This window comes from Equus asinus, chromosome 22 (genome assembly GCF_041296235.1).
Source record: "Equus asinus isolate D_3611 breed Donkey chromosome 22, EquAss-T2T_v2, whole genome shotgun sequence".
Classification (NCBI taxonomy): domain Eukaryota; kingdom Metazoa; phylum Chordata; class Mammalia; order Perissodactyla; family Equidae; genus Equus; species Equus asinus.
The window spans coordinates 14,145,798-14,166,436 of record NC_091811.1 but is presented as its reverse complement, the minus strand read 5'-3'; the positions used below and the strand labels follow the sequence as shown (position 1 = coordinate 14,166,436).

General features: G+C 47.1%; 1 protein-coding gene across 1 annotated transcript in view; it reads right to left on the bottom strand.

The window, feature by feature from the left end:
• The window catches only part of NINJ2 (ninjurin 2), a 72,011-nt gene extending 53,625 nt beyond the window's left edge, over positions 1 to 18,386 (bottom strand). Inside the window, exon 1 of the mRNA XM_070494793.1 lies at positions 18,262 to 18,386. Within this exon, the coding sequence (XP_070350894.1) occupies positions 18,262 to 18,294 (33 nt within the window). The 5' untranslated portion in view covers positions 18,295 to 18,386. The remainder of the gene's footprint in view (positions 1 to 18,261) is intronic.
• Between the last annotated feature and the right edge of the window lie 2,253 nt (positions 18,387 to 20,639).

Here is a 20,639-nt window from a genome sequence, read left to right as displayed (position 1 = left end):
CCTCCCCAACCACACTGTAAGCCCCATAAATATGAACTTTATGTTACAGTGTCCCACGTAAATTATGCTCAGTGAATAACTGTGGGTTAATTGCAGCCCTCCTTCTTCCATGAGTTAAAGGCTAAACAGACACACATGGTTTCATGTGGGATTTCAAAACGACATGACTTGCAAGCATGTTTGGGCACTCTAAGTTTGGTAACACAGGGGAAAAAATGCAGAGAATGGTTGTGCCTACGATAGTAAAGAGATGGGTTCAAGATAGAGTAAAACGCTTGTTCAACACTGACACTTTGAATGCTTCTCTGAAAATTAGGCCCCTCCAGGATGCTGCACTCTTTCTAGCATTCAAATCCAGGGTACCAGAACATTAAATTCTTCTGCATTCATGGCTTTTCCTCCTCATTCTCCTTCTCTTTAAGGGAGTGGGTACAAGTATGAGAAAGAGGTTGGAAGAAACCATGTTCTTCTTAAAATGAAACAGAGCAGGCACACAGACCAATGGAATAGAGAGCCTAGAAATAATAAGCCAGAAATAAGTGATTTTTGACAAGGGTGCCAAGACCACTCAATGGGGAAAGGGCAGTCTTTTTAACAAATGACGCTGGAAGAAGTGGATATTCCCACATGAAAAGAATGAAATTGGACCTTTAGCCTATACCATATTCAAAAAATTAACTCAGAATGGATCAAAGACCTAAACTTAAAAGTTAAAACTATGAAGCTCTTAGAAGAAAACAGAGGGGAAAATCTTCATGATGCTGGGTTTGGCAATGATTCTAAGATATGAGACCAAAAGCACAAACAACATCAACAACAAAAAGGTTATTTAGACTTCCTCGAAATTAAGAACTTTTGTACATCAAACAACGCTATCGAGGGAGTGAAAAGACAACCCACAGCATGGGAGAAAATATTTTCAAATCATATATCTGATAAGAGGTTAATATCCAGATTATAAAAGGAAGGCATAACTTAAAGAAAAACAACAAAAAAGCAAACAACGCAATTCAAAAATGAATAAGTGAATACAGACATATCTCCACAAAGATATACAAATGGACAATAAGCACATGAAAAGATACTAAACATTATTAGTTGTTACAAAAATGCAAATCAAAACCACAATGAGATACCACGTCTCACTCATTAGGATGACTATTATAAAAAAAGAAAAAGAAGGGGCCAGCCTGCTGGCGCAGTGGTTAAGTTCGCATGTTCCACTTCCGCGGCCTGGGGTTTGCCGATTCAGATCCCAGGTGCCAACATGGCACTGCGTGTCAAGCCATGCTGTGGTAGGCGTCCCACATATAAAGTGGAGGAAGATGGGCACGGATGTTAGCTCAGGGCCAGTCTTCCTCAGCAAAAAGAGGAGGATTGGCAGCACATGTTAGCTCAGGGCTAATCTTCCTCAAAAAAAAAAAAAAAAGAAAAGAAAGAAAAAGAAAATAAGTGTTGGTGAGGACATACAGAAATTGGGAGCCGTGTGAGAACTGGAAGCTGGTGAGAATGTAAAATGATGCAGCTGCTGTGGAAAACAGTATGGCAAACCCCCAAAAAGTTAAACATAGAGTTACCATATGATCTAGTGATTCCACTCCTAGATATACACCCAAAAGAGTTGAAAACAGGGCGACAGATACCTGTACACCAGTGTTTCTAGCAAGATATTCACAATAGCCAAAAGCTGGAGACGACCCAAGTGTCTGTCCGTGGATGACTGGGTAAACAAAATGCGTCTATACATACAATGGAAAATTATTCAGCCTTAAAAAGAAAAAAACTTCTGATTCATGCTTCAACATGGACGAACCTTGAAAACATTATGCTAAGTGAAATAGGCCAGTCACAAAAGGACAAATATTGTATGATTCTACCTACATGAAGTACCTAGAACAGGCAAATTCATAGAGTCAGAAAGTAGGATGATGGTTGCCAGGAGCTGGGGGAGTGGAGGGGGGAGTTATTGTTTAATGGGTGTGGAATTTCTGTTTGGGATGAGGAAAACGTCTGGAAACAGTGGTGATGGTTGCGCAATCTTATAAATGTACTTAATGCCACTGAGTTGTGCACTTAAGACGGTTAAAAAGGTAAATTTTGTGGTACAGATTTTTGCCACAATAATTAAAAAATAAAAAGAAATAGAACCGGAATCCAATCATGAGGAAACAATCAGACAAATCCAAATTGCGGGTCATTCTCCAGAATGACTGACCTGCACTGTTCCAAAATGTCAAGAAGATGAAAGGACAGAAAAAGGGAGTAGGGTGCTGTGACAGTTTAAAAAAAGACTTCAGAGCCGGGACATCCCAATGCAACGACTATTCCTCGATTGTATTCTAATTTCAGAAAAGGAAAACAGCCATCGAGGGCATTGCTGGGTGGACAATTGGGAAAAGTGAACATAAACTGTCTATCACCGTTAAATTTTTTCAGAGTGATAATGATACTGGGGTTATGTAGGAGAACCCCTTTTTTAGAAGATATACGCTGAAGTATTTAGGGATGAGGTCTGCAACTTCCTTTCAAACAGAGGGGAATGTGTACCTATAGAAAGAGAGACAATAAATATGGCAAAATTGATGAATGTAGGTGAAGGGTTTAAGGAGAGTCATTATACTAGTCTTTCTACTTTTCTGTACTGAAAAACAAAAAGTTAGAAGAAAAAATGGGATAGTCATTTCGGTTCCCAAATGCCCAGGGAAGCACTGACTTTCTGTGAATCTGTGAGCAAAATGTTGATCAGTTTGCCACATTGGGTCATCCTGTCTTACTGAACTCACTCCCCAAGGTTGCCAGAGGGAGCTGACACGGATCCTTTGGGAGGTAAGAATAGAGGCTTTTGTCAACAGTGACCCTTTGCAGGGCCCTCCATTTCCTTTCCAGGGTTGCTTTTCTGCTCTCCCGCAGCACGTCCCGTCTGCCACTTACGCTGACCACTGCAGGAGCTACTGTTTTGAGTTCTTGTGTGTACCCAAAGTCTTAAGCTCCCAAGGGCAAGGCCATGCCTCACTTTTGTTATGACCCTCCCTCCTGCAAAATCCCCAGCCCCGTGTTTTGTACAGAGCTAAACACGTAGGAAACGCCCAGCAAATGTTTTTCTATTAATTGACTATTGGCTATCCCATCAGTGCAGAGAGAAAGGCATACATGGAGGTATAAGTAGTCAAGGAGGGGGTCAAAAGGTTTACTCCAACCAAGGTATTAGCACGCTGCTGGGTAGGGCCTTGCAGGAGCAATGTCAAGCGCGGGCTTTGACACGGTCTGTCTCTGTGGCAGCCAGGTGTTCCGGCTTCAGGTAGTGATCAGTGCTTAGGGGTGGGGTAAAAGAACTACAGCCTTGGCGAAAGCTCGGGAAGACCTAAGCGTAGAAAGCCCCCAGCTTGGCCCTATGGAGCAAGCGCTCTCACAATCGTTAATTTTTCCCAAGGAAGCAGGGCCAGAGAAAGCACTGAGGACCTCAGAAAAGATCGTTCTCATTCTGGCTCCTTGAACAGCGTCTCTGTGCCTTGGATCCGCACCGCTTGGGATTCACGGAGAAGAACACGAGCCTCTGTGAGCAGACAGACAGGAGGAACCCCCTGCCCTGCTTCAGGAGGAAGGTGCTGCCCACAGGCGCTGCGAGTCGCAGGAACGCCCAGGCCGTGCATCCACCTCCAGTGGAGACACCCGAGAGTGGCTCTGCTGCAGCTTGTTAACGGGTGTAGACTTGCCCTCCTTGTCTTGAGGAGTTTTTCAATGGGGCTGGAAGCACTAATGGGTAAATTCCTCTCGATCCCAGCCAGGGCTTCCAGGAGGCAGGCCCTTCGATCCACTGATATATAGAATATGTTCTTGTTTCCTATTAAATCACTCGCATTGACAGTTTTAAATTTAATTTTATATTTTATTACATACTTTCTTATATTGGTCTCTGATTATTTCGTCTAAGTCCCAAATTCGCCCCCAAAATTACAAGCTTCTTGGGGAAGCATGCTCTATGCCACTTTGCCACCTATCCATCTTCCCACCCTGTACTGTACACAGTAAACATTACTGACGTGTAAATAATCTAGTGGCGATCCGTATTATGCAGTACTGCGCAGCAGTTAAAAACAATGAGGCACATGTACACATTCTGACAGAGAGAGATTTCCAATTCACGTTATTGTGTCAAAAAAAAAGCAATCAGCCACAGTATGAAAACCTTTATGTAGAAAGGACTAGAAGAAACAAGGGCTTTGTCCATATGTCTGTTTAGTTCCTTCCTCATATATACGTCTAGTCACAGCCATTGTTATGACTAGGGTAGTAGAACTCAGTAATTTCCTGTATTTTCCTTTTCAAAAGGAATTGTTAACGTTAAACAAAGAACATGTGTAAGGCAGTTAGCACAGGACTCGCTACAATCATCACACATGTACAGCACAGAAATGGAGCAGGCAGCGTTGTTAGTGCTTTACATGAATTAATTAATTTCACCCTCCTAATAGTCCTATAAGAAACTCAGCACAGAGAGGTTAAGTAATTTGCCGTAGGTTAGACAGCACAGCAAGGAAGTAGAAGACTCAGGATTCAAGCCCAAGCAGTCTACCTCCAGAGCCTGTATTCCGAACCACTGTGCTGAAGGTGTTCGATAAATGCACCCTCTTCCCCACCCCTTTCCTCCCTTCTCTGTGTTTCTACATCTTTCTTATGCTGCAATGAGGGCACTCAGGACACTGCATGAGAATTAGCTGAAAACAAAATCCCGTTCTCTACCCTAACCTCTGCTTCATCTATGGATTGGAAGGTTTGCAGTACCTATAAGGAGCTGCTGGTGCCTTCTGAAAACTGTGTGCGGGCTGTTCCTGAGAGATCATGACATTTGCGGCGACCGTATTTAGTCATGCAACACACAGAGCCTTCCGCGGCAGGTGCCCCCTGAGGACAGTTTTAGCCCCAGCTGTGGATCATGTCAAGCAGAAGCACAGCTTAACAGACGAGGCTGATGACAGAGGTGTAAGGCATCCCACCTGACTGAAGGGAGGGAGTGGAGCCGACAACTTTTTGAAGAGTGTGGGCAGGCCTAAGGTTTCTAGGACTCTGATTCTTGGCTCCTCAAGCCCTGAGGCAGTAAGATTGATGCTGCCTGAAAGAGAATTAGGAGGCCCAGGCCCAGGTCCCCAGGGGCGCACTGGAGACTGCACCATGTTTACTGCTGTTTCAGATTAAATCAGCATGCCTCACATTTGCCAGACTAATTGTCACAACGATATATATCCTCAGTTCACACATGGAATGTTTGTCCTCTGGCAGCCAAACGCACTTGGAACTGGCAGTGATGACCTCATACAGCAGGAAAGCTGAGCAGTTAGTCAGATGATGGACACGTTATTGAGATGGAGGAGTTGAGCATCACTTAATGAAAATATCTGGCCACTGCAGAACCGGCAGCTTCCCAACTTGGGGGCAGCTTAGGAACCATCATATCCAAAGTCCTTATTTTACAAATGTGGAGACTGAAGCTTTAAACAAGGCTAGATATCAGGTCTTCTGGCCGGAGAAAAAAAATGTAGTTCTTCTAATACAACACCCGGAGGAACAGCACTGTGGCTGCTCAGCCCTCCCTCTCCACAGCTCCAGGACCATCGGTGCTCAGCTACAGTCATTAACTCATCCCAGGGGACTGCTAACTTCCATTCCTCCTCCCCTTTAACTGTATTTTTTATCTTTCAATATCCTGTTTGCATTGTGTTTACTCACATGTAAAAGGAGAATTTTCCCCTCCCACCCTCTCTGCGGCTGCAGACTTCTCCCAACTGCAGTACCAGACGAATGGAGGGATGTAGGTTGAAGATGGGGATAAGGATCTTCACACATTGTTTGCATACCTGTGTCTAGGGATCTTAAGGTTTGGGTCCTCCACGTGGCTTTCAGGCTTTTCTCTTATGTAATTACGTGTATGAAGTGGAATTGTTTGATGATTTGCTTGTACTATTTTTTAATAATAAAAACCAGTCATTGCCTTACTGATGTCTCATCAAAACAAACCCCGTCTTCCATGTGTCTAATGCTCTCTGCTTTTCAAAGCTACCACTTACTCTTCAAACAGTCCAGAAGGCGTTGTTCTGGGGACACGGATGTGTCTCTTCTGTGAGGACAAGTAGGACAGGACCTGGGAGACTGTCGTCCTTCTCAAGCACCCTGAGGACAGGAAAACGATGGCACGAATTGCTCCCGGTGCCTCACTTCTCTCTTCTCTGGAGTAATGATGTTTGCGCCTGATTGGCAGGTGAGTTCCAATGAGAGAGGCTTTGGACAAATGCAAATCCTTGCTTTCTTGGCAGGGTGAAGGGGTGGAGAAGGGGCATGAGGGTGGGAGGAGGCGTGTGGCCCAAGCCAGGATGCTTCTCATGGGGAGTCCGGAAAGAACTCCAGATCACTAGCTTTGATTAGATCCCTGTCCTAAAGAAACAGGCTCTAGGGGTAATCTTTTCTACTATTTCCATAGAGCTAGCTTATTTCCTAGTCTGGCCCCAAAAATATCTTTGACGACAACGTGGCTTTAGGGTTATAATTTAGCTGAGCACCACCATTCTTCAACATGGTGCTGGCATGGGCCTTCACCCCGCCACCCCCCAGAGGGCATGGCAGGGGGCAAAAGTGGACAGCCTAGGATGTGAATCCCGGTTGAACCCCTTACTAGCTGTGACATTCCGCAAATTAACTGCTCTGAACATTTTCTCACCTGTAAATTGGGGTTAATGATACCAACACAGTTACCCTGAAAAGTCAGAAAAAAAATACACGTAAGGTGCCTGCTTGATATAAAGTAAGCGCCCAGCCAGTGGTAGCTGTTATTATTAATTACATAAGGGAAGCCTAGGGGAAACGGCAGGAAACCAAGGACTCCCCGGCGAAGAAGGAACCGAAATAGCCCAGAGTGGGCTCCACCCACGCGGGAGCTGCCTGCCCGCCTCCCGCTGGTAGCCGGCCGCTGGTCCACAGGGCGCGCGGGCGAGCTGGGTGGGGAGGGGGCTGATCTGCCTTAGAAAAGGCAGACGGGCGGGGGGTGGGCGGGGAGGGGGGAGGGAGGAGGGGAGGGGAGGGGAGGAGGGGGGAGGGGGAGAGGGGGGAGGGGAGGAGGGGAGGAGGGGGGGAGGGGAGGGGGAGGGGAGGGGAGGGGGGAGGGGAGGGGGGAGGGGAGGGGGGAGGGGGAGGCGAGGGGAGGGGGGAGGGGTGTGGGGAGGGGGGGAGGGGTGTGGGGAGGGGGCTAGGGGAGGGGGGGAGGGGGCCAGCGCGGAACAACAGCTCCAGGCCGGGGCCGCCCCCTGTGTGCCCTCTGCGCTCAGCCTCGCCGGCCTCCCCCAGGGTTTGGGCAGCGGCGGGCCACCTCAGAGGACGCGGGCTCCTCCTTACGAGAAGCTGTCACATGTCCACGAAGTCCCTGCCCGGGGACGCCCCGCCTCTGCTGCCCGAGGTTCGCCGGGCCGTTCGCAGCTTTCGGAGCATCGGTCCCGGGCTGCTCGGGGCTGCGGGCTCCGGCAACACGGGGAGCCTTTTTCGCCCTGCAGCGCCACTCGCCCCGGGGCCTGGCCGAGCCCCTTCCTCCCAGCCGGTCCCGGCCTCTGCCGGGCGGCGACTCCGCAGGGCGGCGGCCCTTCGCAGCCTGCAGGCCCCGGCGGGGAGGGAAGGGCGGGCGGCATTTTTCAGTCCTCAGGAGAAGCGCCTGCGGGTTCGGAAGCTCCAGCCCTCGGGCCTAAAGGCCCGGCTGCCGCCCAGTTCACAAGCAGACAAAGGGAGCCGAGGAGCAGCGCCCGCCTGCCCCCGCCGCCGCCTGCACCTGGCTCTCGTCCCCTCACGAATCCTCGCAGGAACCCTGCAGCGGGTGTATCGATATTCCAGTCCTGGCAATGAGGAAACCAAGGTTTGGAGAGAGTAGGAATTTTACAACTCCTGAGGTTCTGGTTTACAACGAAGCCCGAGTTTTTTGTAAGTGGCTGGGCTTCATACCTGGACGCCAAGTAGCGTCTAGACTCCCACCCCCACGACTCCCCCTGTTTGCCTGGGCAGCACACAGCAGGGCGGTAAGCACTCCCTGGAGCTAAGTGAAAGGCCTGCGGGCCCTCTTAGCTGTGGGAGCAGTCGGCCTACTCTTTAAGGAGAGACCATGCTGCTACTTCTCCGGGAATCTTGAGTTACCAGGTCCTCTTTCAGGTCTGAGATTAAATAGCACTTTCCTTGGCCCCACCAGCCTGCAGCTGGCTCCTGCAGCGCCCCCACATCCCTTATCTGGTAGCCCTTCTCACACCACCTATTGCAATCGCCTGCTTCCTTGTCTATCTCCCTCTGCAGATGGAGGGAGGCTCCTGAGTGCAGGGGTCACGTCTTGACTGTAACTGCAGCATTTAGCTGAAATGCCAAGGTCCAGCTCCCAGGATGCCAGCGTTCCCCAGGAACTCCACGGGGAAACCACCCAACTAGAGTTGGGAAGTTAAAAGTAAGGCAGAAAGGACACTGGAGACAACTGTAACAACCTGGCCTTTAATAATCATGACAATAATAATAACAATGGTATCATTTATTGAGTGCCTATTATCTAACAAGCATTGTTCTAAGCGCTTCAGTGCGTGCTCCTCAAACTTAAATGTGCTTTCGAATCACCTGGGCATCTTGCCAAGTAGCAGATTCCGATTCAGGACATCTGGGATGGAGCCCGAGATACTGCATTTCTAACCATCTCCCAGATCATGGTCCGTGAATCATACTTCGTGTAGCCAGGCTTTGGGGTATTAACTTATTTCATCCTCTTAGAGCCCTGTGAGGTAGGTACCACTATTATTCCTATTGTACATACGAGGAAACTAAGAGATTAAGCATACATGATCTTAGGTCAAAGTAAATAAACTGCAGGGCAATGAGGGAGGGGAGAATGGGGTGAGCAGGGTACATTGAGAAGGAGAAACAAAATTCTAGGCCAAGGAAACTGTACTTCCTAAAGCCCAGCACACAGGAGCAGGGGACGGGCCACCTCGCGGCTGTTTCACCAGTTAGGCACAGGACTTAGCGCCACAAGCTTTACAAAGGCCCCAAATATTTGAGACCTGAAAAAAATTTACTGGCACTTAACATTTGAAAACTGAACATTTAAAGTAATCATTCCAAAAATTCAAATCTTTTCAAAACTTTTACATGAAAAAAATCCATATTTAGTGATATGGGTATATTTTAATACATTTTTAATACATTTGATAAAAAACGGAGTAGGGACCCCAAGCCTCGGGCCGACCAGGGCCAGGACAGGTTTCGATGTAGTCCTGAGGGCAGCTGGGGGCCACTGACAGAAGGAGAGCGGATTGGAGAGAGGCCAGGGGCAGGCCCCACAGCTAGAGACCAGACCGGCGTTGATCTTCTTCCAGGCGGCAGAACAATCTCTCTTCAGAGCCAGGATTAGCATAAAATGATAGCATTATACAACCCAATTATTCTTTGATTCCTCTGGCCCCAATCTGACTCAGCATTCTAAACTTACTTAAGATTTGGGGACAAGAGTTTTGGCAACTCCTTTCTCAGAAGGCCAGTGATGTTACAGTCTAGGGGAGGTGTTTAAGAGCACGTGCCTTGAATCTAGCCTGAGTGTGAACCTCAGCTGTGCTCCCTCCGAGCTGTGTGACTTTGCGTAAGTGATGTAACTTCTCTGAGCCTCTGGTTCCTTGTCGGTAAAATGGGCATAATCCATTCTTCATAGAATTAAGTGAGAGAGTCTCTACACACAGCGCCTCCCCCAGAACAGGACTTACAAATAGATGGTAGCTGTTATGGCATTTGTGCCATTGTTCTCAGACCTAGCTGAGTCTTCCTTAGGAGGGAACTGAGGGTGGGGTAAATCACTTCATGTTTTCATCAGCCTCTGCGGTGGAAATTATTATCCCCATTTAGCAGAGAAAGAAACTGGGACGCAGGGGTCAGATAGCTCAGTGAACTAGGGGCAGACAATGGGAAACCTGCAAGAGCTGGGATTTGCTTTGGCTTCTGTTTGTGCATGGTCCCCGCCGCCAACGGCTGCCGCTCGCACCACCCTCTGGCAGGGCCAAACCCTGTTCCCTTAGTCATGGCACGAATCAGTCGTAATGGCCAGTGGCACGCCACTGAACACGCTCCTCAGGCTCCGCCCACCTCCATTTCCCTTCTTCCTCAACCTTGCCTCACCTCCCCCCTACCTTGCCCCACGATTTGACAGCTCCTGGATTTCCCTTGTTAAAGAACTTGTCTCTTTGAGACTCAGACAGAAGCACCCTGTCTGGCCTGGGCTGCCTTCCAGGGTACCTCCCTTTAAAGGGAGTAGATAAGTAGGTCACATCAGGATGGTGGGGGAGGAGGCTGACTTCTCATGGGAGGAGGAAAGATACTGCAGATCACATGGAGAGTGGAAAACAGAACAGGCCTCTCCTTCTCTTTCTCTCTCTGTGTCTCTCACTCACATGCAGTCTCACGGTGACAGCCCCCTGCTGGCTGCTGCTACTGTGAAGAGCATGTGGAGACAGCACAGGCACGCTGGACCCTTGGGGTTTGGGGACACCTGTGGAAATTGTATCGAGCAGAAAGCTTGTCTACCCTCTGCTCCCCTCCATCCCACCCTACCTCCTCTTCAAGCTACCCCCACAACTGCCAGGATGCATTTCTCTCCTGCATGGAGAGGAGAAAACTCCAGCTTTTACAGACGGTTTGGGGCTCTGTCCTGCTGACTGCTCCTCGAGGGCCAGAAAGCACAGAGCTCTGCAGCCTCGAGGCTCCCTGGGCCAGGAAGGCACTGGCTTCCCCGCGGTTGCCTGGAACAGCCCAGGATCTGGTTCACAGAGATTCTGTTGTGGCAACCGGGACGAATCACGGGCTCCGCAAGATTTCTGTTCCTCATCCCCAGCCCGACCCTCTTGAAGGCAGTTCACAACAAGGGATGTGGATGGCATTAAATTAGCTGGACTGCTGTGAAAACCAGAGAGACAGAGACAGAGACAGGGTGTGGCATTAAGGGTTCAACACTGCCAACCCCACCCCGCCCTGCTGTCCCGAGGGCCTGAGCCCTGGTTGAATCATAACACTGGGCGGTCACACTTCTAGGAAACTGCAGCTGAGGAAGAAAGGTCCTGGCTGCAGGAATGACACCAGCCTGGCCATGTACAGATTAGGACTGAAAATGTGTGTCCAGGCAGATGATGGGTCCCTGGTCTCTGTGCTAGGGGCACAAGGCAAGCACACAAAAACAAAGATCAAAGCCTGACCTCACCCGTGGAGGTAAACAACCCTGGTTCCCTGGATGGGGGTTGTGGAAACAGGGAGTTCACCTCTGGAGAGGCCGAGGGGTTTTCCATTCTCTCGGCGTGGAGACGGGCCAGCTTCCGGCTCCAAAGCTTGGTTTCAGGACACTGGTAGCCCTTCTGCAGAGACGCTCCAGATGGCAGGATGCAACTCTCTCCCACCTGGCTGACGTTTCAGCACTGCCCCCTGCCCTCCTTGCTCCTATCCCCAAGGTCCTGGGCAGACTATTCGGGAATACTACGCCCTTGTGCTCTTTTTCCTCCACCCCTATAGAAGAGAAGCACCCCCTACCCGGGTATCTGTGCCCAGGCGCGCTGTGGGGAAGTCCCACTCTTGCCTGCAGGTACTTTTCTCCCTTCCCTGAGAGGCAGGGCTGGGTGCCCTTCGTCATGCTCAGTCTCCCTGGTGGAGTAGGCCTGTCCAACACACCTCTTTCCCAGGCTGCAGTAGGAATCCCAAACCTTCTCTCATCAGAGCGGGTGTAAATCCCCACAAGTATATGGCAGGCAAGTAGTAGCAGAGACAGTGTGGTGGTGACTGTATGGAGATGAGAAGTGTACACCCGTGAGGCTTACATCTACTGTGCTCTCAGAAAGTGACTGGCAGCTCCTCCTGCCTGGCATCTGCTCCAGCCTGTGCCCCTTGCTTTGCCAACATCCCTGCCTGATCCTGGGTGGGCTGCCTTACTCCAGGTCTGCTGCAAGTGCTACCCTTTGGCGTATCTAGGATTACCTGGGAGAAAGGAGGCCAGTCTTAGGGCCTCCACGCCCCCCCCCGCCCCCCGCCCCAATCAATCAGCCGTGTCTCTAAGCTTCTGAAACTTTAGTGTGCATCAGAATTACCGAGGGATTGGTTAAGATGCAGTCCACAGGGTTTCTGACTCAGTAGGTCTGGAGTGGGGACTAAGAATTTGCATTTCTAACAAGTTCCCAAGTGAAAGTCTACTGCTGCTCCAGGGACTACATTTGAAAACCACTGAGTTAGAGTATACAAAGAAAACCGAGGTTTGAGTCCTAGCCCTGCCACTTTCCTCCTCTGTGATCCTGTACTTGACCTTTCTGAGCTTCATTTCCTCTTCCATTAAAGGTGGAGTAATGGCCACTGAGTGGTTGGGAAGATTACATTCCGTCATGTATTTGAAAGACCCTTTTACTGTGCATGGCAAATTTAATATATGAATTAGTCAACAAGTACAGTACCTACTGAATGGTTTGTCTGTTGTCCCTTGGATACTCTGTCCGGTGTCATGGCTGACTTTGGGCAGATCATATGCGAGGTTTCTAAGGCCCAACTAAACATCACACATCTCTGGACCTCAGTTTTCTCCTCTATAAACCAAGGCCTTTGGTCTGCTAGACTAATGGCCCCTCCAGGTCCCATTTAGAAGTCCAATTCTGGGAGGGGGTTAGGTCTTGGGAGGCACAGCCAGATTTTTTACTCCTTTCCCACCCCTTTCCAGGACTTCCACCTGACAGCCCAGGTGCTTCTTCAGAAAACACCAATCACCAGAGTCATTGGTCAGTTCGTCCCCGAGGAGAGTGACTTGGCCTTCGAGGTCCATTGTGATCTGGTCCCAACCCACCTTTATAATCGCATTTCACACTGTTTTTCTTCCATTTACCTTAGAGTCTAGACAAATTGGACTCCTCGTCCTTCCTCAAATATGCCCTGTGATTTGCAAACTCCAGCTTTTGTTCTCACCACTGGTATATCCTCCACTGGTCAGAGGCCTATTCATCCTTCAAAAGTCCTTCCTGAAGTCCTGTTCTAATTTATTCATCCCCAGTTCACCCAGTGACTGCCTCCCCAAATCCTTCTGTCATCTGTCTGTCTAGCTAGCTATCATCTCTCTCTCTCTCTCTCTGTCTCTCTCTCTTTAATACAAGTGAGTTTTATATTTATCTTTAGGTAGTAGTAGGACATGTTACTGAAGTTGCCAGGTGTAAGATCTAACTAAACCAGGGATGCGACCACCTCACCCCCTCCTACTTGTGTCGGATATTGTCCCCCGAAGGGGCTATTCAGAAACTCAGTGGTCTACAGGTTTGTCCCTGGATTTCACATTTCTAAAGTCTGTTCATAGAGCATACTCAGAAATGAAAAATAAGAGTTGAGATACTATGTAAAACTTTTAAAAAGTGGGACAGCCACTTAAAACGAGGTGTCTACTTACACAAGATTAGTCAGCTGATTATTCTCCACGGTAATCAGAGACAGGGAATAAGTGTATCTGTGTGTATATATCTGCTATGGCTCATATTCACAAATCCACTTATTTGCATACAGGCACATCTGCTTCTCTAATTTTCTTTTTTAAACTACAGGGTTTTTTCCTATTCTAAATATAATATATGGGTTGGTAGAAAATGTGTAAAGGAAATAAAAAGCAAAGTCAAAAGTAAAGTAAAAGAAGAAAATAAATTCATGCATAACCCAGAAATAACCAGAATTAACATTTTGGTGTATTTCTTCTAAATACTTTTCCTGCACATATTTATTCTATATGATTTTAAAAGGAACTTGGGATAAAATGTTTATACACTTCTGTATCCTACTGTTTTGATTTATATGATTAGCATTTTGGTATTCCTTTAAATATTTTTCCTAAACATTGAAAAAAATTATTCCATGATATCCATTCAGAGATGTATCAAAATTTATTTAACCATCCTTTCATTATTGGACACTCTATTTTTTGCTATAAATGATATTTCAGTGAACATCCTTGCATATCTGAACACACGTCTAATTATTTTCTTAGGCTGATTCTAGAAGTGGGATTACTCAGTCTTTTTTTTTTTTTTTTTAAAGAAGATTAGCTTTGAGCTAACATCTGCCACCAATCCTCCTCTTTTTGCTAAGGAAGACTGGCCCTGAGCTAACATCCATACCCATCTTCCTCTACTTGATATGTGGTACGCCTGCCAAAGCATGGCTTGACAAGTGGTGCGTAGGTCTGCACCTGGGAACTGAACTGGTGAACCCTGGGCCGCCAAAGTGGAACATGCGAACTTAACTGCTGCACCACCAGGCCGGCCCCATACTGGGTCATTTTTAAGTCTCTTGATAGATACTACCAAATTGTTTTCTGAGACTTCCATTTGAAAATACTTTCAGAGTACTTTATCTACAAGCCTGTCTGCTATTCATAACTAATCTTTACCTCCACTCCCATTGCATCCTGTCTCCTGCTGTGGTTAACCCTTTCTGCATTGAATTTGCATTTAGCATGTACGAGTCTTAGTTCCCCTACTAGGAAACCGTCTTTGACCATCTTCATATCTCCCTCAACATCCCGCACAGGTGGACAGAAGGGGGCAGAGGACTGACTCTATTTAGGGGACTCTGTAAGCAGAAGATGAGCTCCGTCTTGGGAAGGAGCAAGGAGAGGGCTTGAACTCCTTACTTAGGGGTGGGCTTGCAACACTGGTTGAAGGGGAAGAAAGAGATCTTTCTCGACCCTTCCCACATCCTGACTCTGGGAGCTGAGGAAAGATCGAAACTAGCCAAGTCTCGAGGCTGGGAGAAGAGCAGCCTTAGCTCCCTGGCGGAGCTTCCACAAAGGGCAGGGAGAAAGACAGAGGCTTGGAGGCTACACCCTCAGGTTGGAGAAAGAGAGCGGCAGTTCCAGTCATTCACCTGATAAAGGCAACTTGCTTTGAGTACTGTGCATCGCTGTGAAAACAGCTGTACCACCCGTTTTACAATTGTACCACTACCAGCCATCCCAGTCTCCTAGCTTTTGACCTAGGGAAACAGATACAACATTGATTATAGAGGCTTAAATTAATGATTTGTTAGACTGGAATTTCCCAAACTTCACTTGTACCTTGTTCATGATTTCAGTGTTTTAGTGAAAAGAAAGCAGCAATATGCACAGACACACACACCTACGATTCACATCATCCAAACGAGCCACAGTTCTGAACAGTTGAGACAGATACGATTATTAAAACATTGCGAATGTGCCCATGTCAAGGTTACATGTGGTGTTAAAACACACTGTGCCGCTTACTGTAGCCTCATCCTAACCAATAAAAATGTTAAAATCACAGGTTTGAAGGATTAGTTACATTTTTTGTGATACACACTAAAACTGTACAGATAGCGACTGCAATAAAAACTTAGTAGTACCTTTACTACCCATTGGTGGTAATTATACCACATTTTTTAAAAAACACTGTTTTAACTAAATAGTTCCTTTATATTATAGTTAATGGTGTATATTTCTTCCACTTAATTCTAAGCTTTCTAAGGTCAGGTACCATAGCTTATTTGGTGCTTAGTGCAGTGTTGAAGCTCAGTAAATGTTTGTTCTTCGTTTGGTTTGGTTTGTTTTGGTGATGGAGTAGTGATCAATAGGAGTTACTCTACGTGCTTAACATAAATGAAGTCTCAAAGATCATGATTATGAAGAGGAGAGCAATATTTATATGGTAAAGAACATTCCCCTGGTTTAAGTACTGTGCCATCATTATTTGGAATTGGGCTTTAAGGTGTTCAGAATGGAAAACAGTAAATCATTCACATACTTTCTAGCAGTACTTTCTGGGTAAATAACACATTTGCAAGTTTAAGAATTAGTCTTGGGGCTATAAAACAGAGCAACATCAATTTAGCTCATGTAGAAATTCAACCCAGTATAATGATCTCATGAACTAAGATAACTTTTCCATACCTAGCAAGCATTGAGTAAAATATATAGTTATTGATCAGTAAGTATTAGTTGAATGAATGGATGAAATGGCTTAGCTGTAGTCAATCGATCTTTACCATTCTTTGGAAACCATCCAGAAAAAAAAAGGAAGAACTAATATAATATTACTCATATCATACCATCCCATACCATAATACTCATACCATAATATTCTAGGGTCTTTATATATGTCTTTCCTCTGGATTTCATGTGGTAGCTGCCACATGAGGAGAGGGTAAAAGCATGCTACTGGAGGACAAACCCCTCCACCTGTCCTTAACCAAAGCTCGCCTTCTTCATGGAAAACCACAATGACTTAGTTTCCAAAAAAAGATCCAAGACGTCATTTGATCTAGAGAGCCGGACGGGAAGTTGTGGAAACTAGTGGATAACCTTCTGATCAATCAAATAAATAAATGACCAAAAGAAGGTGTGAATAAGATACCAGAATAAAAGGGTATGTTAGGAGAGAGACAGTGACTCTAATGAAGAAGTGAAGGGTACACTAACACTTCAGTTACCTGCTAGAGATAGACATTTGTCAAGACCTGGACAGTAATTTCCTCCTCCCAAGTCCTACCCACCTCTTTCTTTCTGAACCTTTCTTTCAAATGCAGGGTCCTTAGCCTGTAACTCAGGATTGTTTAACCCATTAGCACATGAGAAACTTGTTCTTCAGAGACTGAAAATGAGCAATATTGCTTCCTTCCTACTAAGGATCCAATGGAGGCAAGAACTAGATGAAGTAAAGAGAGAATACACCCCAGGGTCAGAAGACCTGGGTTGGAACCTTGACTCTGTCCGAGCCTGGTTGAGGGACCTTATGCCTATTATTGATGCCCTCTAACTCACGGTGTCCTTAACTCATTCATTTAACAAATATTTTCTGAGCAACTGGATGCCAGTTGCTGGGTGCCAAGAACTGCCCTGGGCACTAGGGATCCGGTAATGAATGAAGCAGAGGAGGTCTTTCTCTAATGGAGTTTAGGTTCTAATGAGATGGATTAGATTAAATAAGTAATCAGTAAATAAACAATATAACTTCAGAGAGTGAGCAGTGCTATGGAAGAAATAAAACAAATGATAAACACAAATTGGGAGGAGGTTTCCTCTACAGAAGGGAGAGGGAAGGTCTCCCTGAGGCAGTAACATTTGAGCCAAGAAACGAATGAACTAGGAGGAACCAGCCAAAGGAAAGAGCATTTCAGGCAGAGGAACCAGCAAGCCCTAAGCTGGGACTATGTTTGGGGCTGGATGAAAATTGAGGAGAGTGACACTGGTGTGCAGTTGTACTAGATCAATGAATTTGACACGGTACTCCGAGTAATCCTTGAACTTCCCTGGTGGTGTCTCAGGGGTGGAGGGGCCAAGGGTAGAGGCTCTCCAGTCTGCCACCACCCTCCCCAACACACACGCAGCAGCTCCTCTTTAGTCTGAAGCGTATACTGGGGTCCTGCTGAAGATTTTGTCATCAAGAATTCTTGGTCTCAAAAGTCCTTCTCCACTCTTTAATTGTCCGACTCTGTGAAAATTTATCATACAACCTCTGTGATCCCTACAGAAGCATTGACTCGGCTCCACTCAATAGACAGAGTCAGGGAGCGCCCATTCCAGCAACATGACTCTCCTCTCACCAGAACATCCCATTCCCTTCCCCTCTAGTGGTGGACTGGAACCTCTGATGCCCTCCAAGCCTGCCCCAGATAGGGAGGCACACATGTGTCTGCCTCCTCCTAGTAGATTATACTGATTTCCTTTTCTTGCCCTGTCCGAATGAGAAACTCTATCCTACACAGGAGAGCTTTGAGGAGAGAGTTGAGGAATGGATCCAGTCTTTTCCAACCTGTAAAATGCAAGGATGGCCAGCTGCCTTTCTTCCTAACCCCAAAACTCATATCTTTCCTTGTCTCCAGACAACTGCCCAGCAACTCTCAAATAAGTCTCTACTGTCCTGGGGTTTGGGGTCAAGCACTGCGCAGAATGTGAAATCATCTTCTGGTAACAGGAATCTAATTAGCTCTTTGATTGATAAGAGGAAGCAGAGACCAAGAAGGACTTAAGCAATCTATTTCTCACGTATCTCAAAACAAGTGAAGAAGCAGAGAGGGCAACGGAGAGAAAGAGAAAATAAAGAGATAAAGCCTACGGAGCGTTTGGAGAAGGGAGATCAGTAAGAAAGAGAATAGGCTGAGGGAGAATATCAAGTGACTAAAAATATTAATCCTTTCTTCCCTCCACTCTGCCTCTGCTCCCCAACTCCGCTCTTCTCTCTCCCAGAGAGAACTTACCTGGAGGTTGATGATTTCTCTTTCTGATTCCATCTTCTGCTGCTCTCAAGCGCCTTCACACTCACCGGGTGCCGGTAACAGACTGCGTGGGCTATTCCAGGCTTTCCTGTCTGAGTCTCTGCTGCTTTCTTTGGGTGGGAGAGAGCACACAGCTGGCAGGACAGACCTACTATTCATCCATCTCATGTGGGATGCCTGTCTTGACCTCAGCCCCTGGGGGAAGTGTAGACAACCATACACGTGCAAGTGTGTTTGTGGGGGGGGGGGCGCACATCGGTAGGTGGCCTTTTGAGTTGGTAGTGACAGCATCGTTTTCTCCAGTGGCTCAAATACCCCTCCAGTCCCAGAGGAGCCATCTGAGGTCACTCAGCCTGCTTTGAGCTAGTAACTTTACTACTGGCATAGAAACCCTGCGGATTTGTCAAGGAACTTGAAAAACAACCTGAGGATGCTGTCTGACTTCACACTGGTGGACCTGAGTAGGGTCCCCAGTGACCAAGGCGGTGGGTGACCTCCAGCATGTTCCAAGACTTAGGGACTTCTGTTGTTCTTTCTCTTGTTCCCTCTATCCCTAAAGGTTAAAAAAAAAAAAAGTACTTTATCTAATAGGCCCCAAAGCATAGCCTTATTCTACAAAGTGAGTAAACAGTACACTTTTATTGACAGGTTGTTTGGTGCCCACATTTTCTCCCTTGATTAGCCAGAAAGAGAGCAGGAAAAAGTGATACTTTCAAATTCTGTTTATGCAAGTAGTTGCATTTTTCCTACTTTTAAAATAAAGCTACCAGGAGTGAGTCTTTTTTTGGAAAGCTTTTCTCTTGTTTACCTAGAGTCTAAAACTTTCCTGGCCTGTTCCTGAGGCTAGTTTTAGACATCAGCTTGTGGGTGTGTCTGTGAGTGTGCATGAAGGGGGCGAGGTTACAGGGGAGTAACCCAGTTCAGAGTTTAAACAGCAGGGAGAAGAGTAGCAACGTCACAAATTTACTCTTACCACTCTCAAACGTGCAAAACAAAGGCGGGGGATTTCTTTATTTCTGTTAAATGATCTAAAAAGTCTATGTAAGTCCCACCCTCCTGGACAAGTGGTAAGAAGGAGGGTGGGACAATGGGATGAGGGTTATATTTCAGTCTAATCTAAATAAGCATAGTTGGATTTAATTTAAATGGTAAACAGTTCGGTTTAGATAGAATGCCCAGTCTTTTGGATTTCTACCCTTCTCCCACAAAGATGGCATCTAGGTGCCTGGGAGAGGGATGTGATTATGTATGCTTGGTGGTGGAGGAGTGATGGCTCTTGTATGTACCCTGTGGGCTTTCTGTCTCTGCTAGTTTTTGCTATGGAGCTGCTGGGCTGGGCTGGGCTGCCTCCGGAATTGACGACTGTTGAGGAGAGACTGGGCCTGTTCTTTGGCCCATGCTGGCACTGGTGGCTGATGTCTGTGGCCAGGATAACTCATGGCCCACTCTCTCTCTGTCCTTGAGGACCCAGTGGGCTCCCTTGTTGACTCTGCCCTATCTTGGCTCTCATGGTAACGTGGACTATCCTGAAACCTGCTGTGACTCATGTAAGCTTCCATCCCAGTGGTTACCAGCTCAGTGTCCACCCTCTAAAATAATCCCCTCTGGAACTCTCCTACCAGACACTCAGCTAATGCTCCTGTCCCGCCTCGGTTCCCCGGGAACTGCTAACAATCCTGGAGGAAGGTGAGCTCAGCCCCACTTCTGGAAATAGTTTGCTTCGATGTGACTGTTCCAGGTTGGTGCAGGGACAGCCTTTGAGGTGATCTCTTTCTAGACTCCAAAACGGGAGAGGGATGTCGAGCTCACTCTCTTCTCAGCGTTTTTTCCAAATTCTACCAGTCATATCCATCACTCCCTTCCCTCATAACTATGGCATTATTCTAAGCACTTTAACACACACTCACTTAGTTCTCATAACAATTCTGCAAGGGAGGTAATATTATTACCACTGTTTTACAGATAGGAACCAGAAGCACAACTTCACGTTGCCCAGGCAATCCCCTGACTCCAAATCCATGCTTTTTTTTTTTTTGAGGAAGCTTAGCCCTGCTGCCAACCCTCCTCTTTTTGCTGAGGAAGACTGGCCCTGACCTAACATCCGTGCCCATCTTCCTCTACTTTATATGTGGGACGCCTGCCACAGCATGGCTTGCCAAACGGTGTGTAGGTCCGCACCTGGGATCTGAACCAGAGAACCCTGGGCTGCTGGAACAGAACGTGCGCACGTAACCGCTGTGCCACCAGGCTGCTCCCAGCGTCCATGCTCTTATCCATGACTTTGGCTCAGAGAGGAAAGACTGAGACACATGTCTGAATGCCTCCTTTCTCTTTCTCTGCTTTGCTTCTTCCGTAGTCCC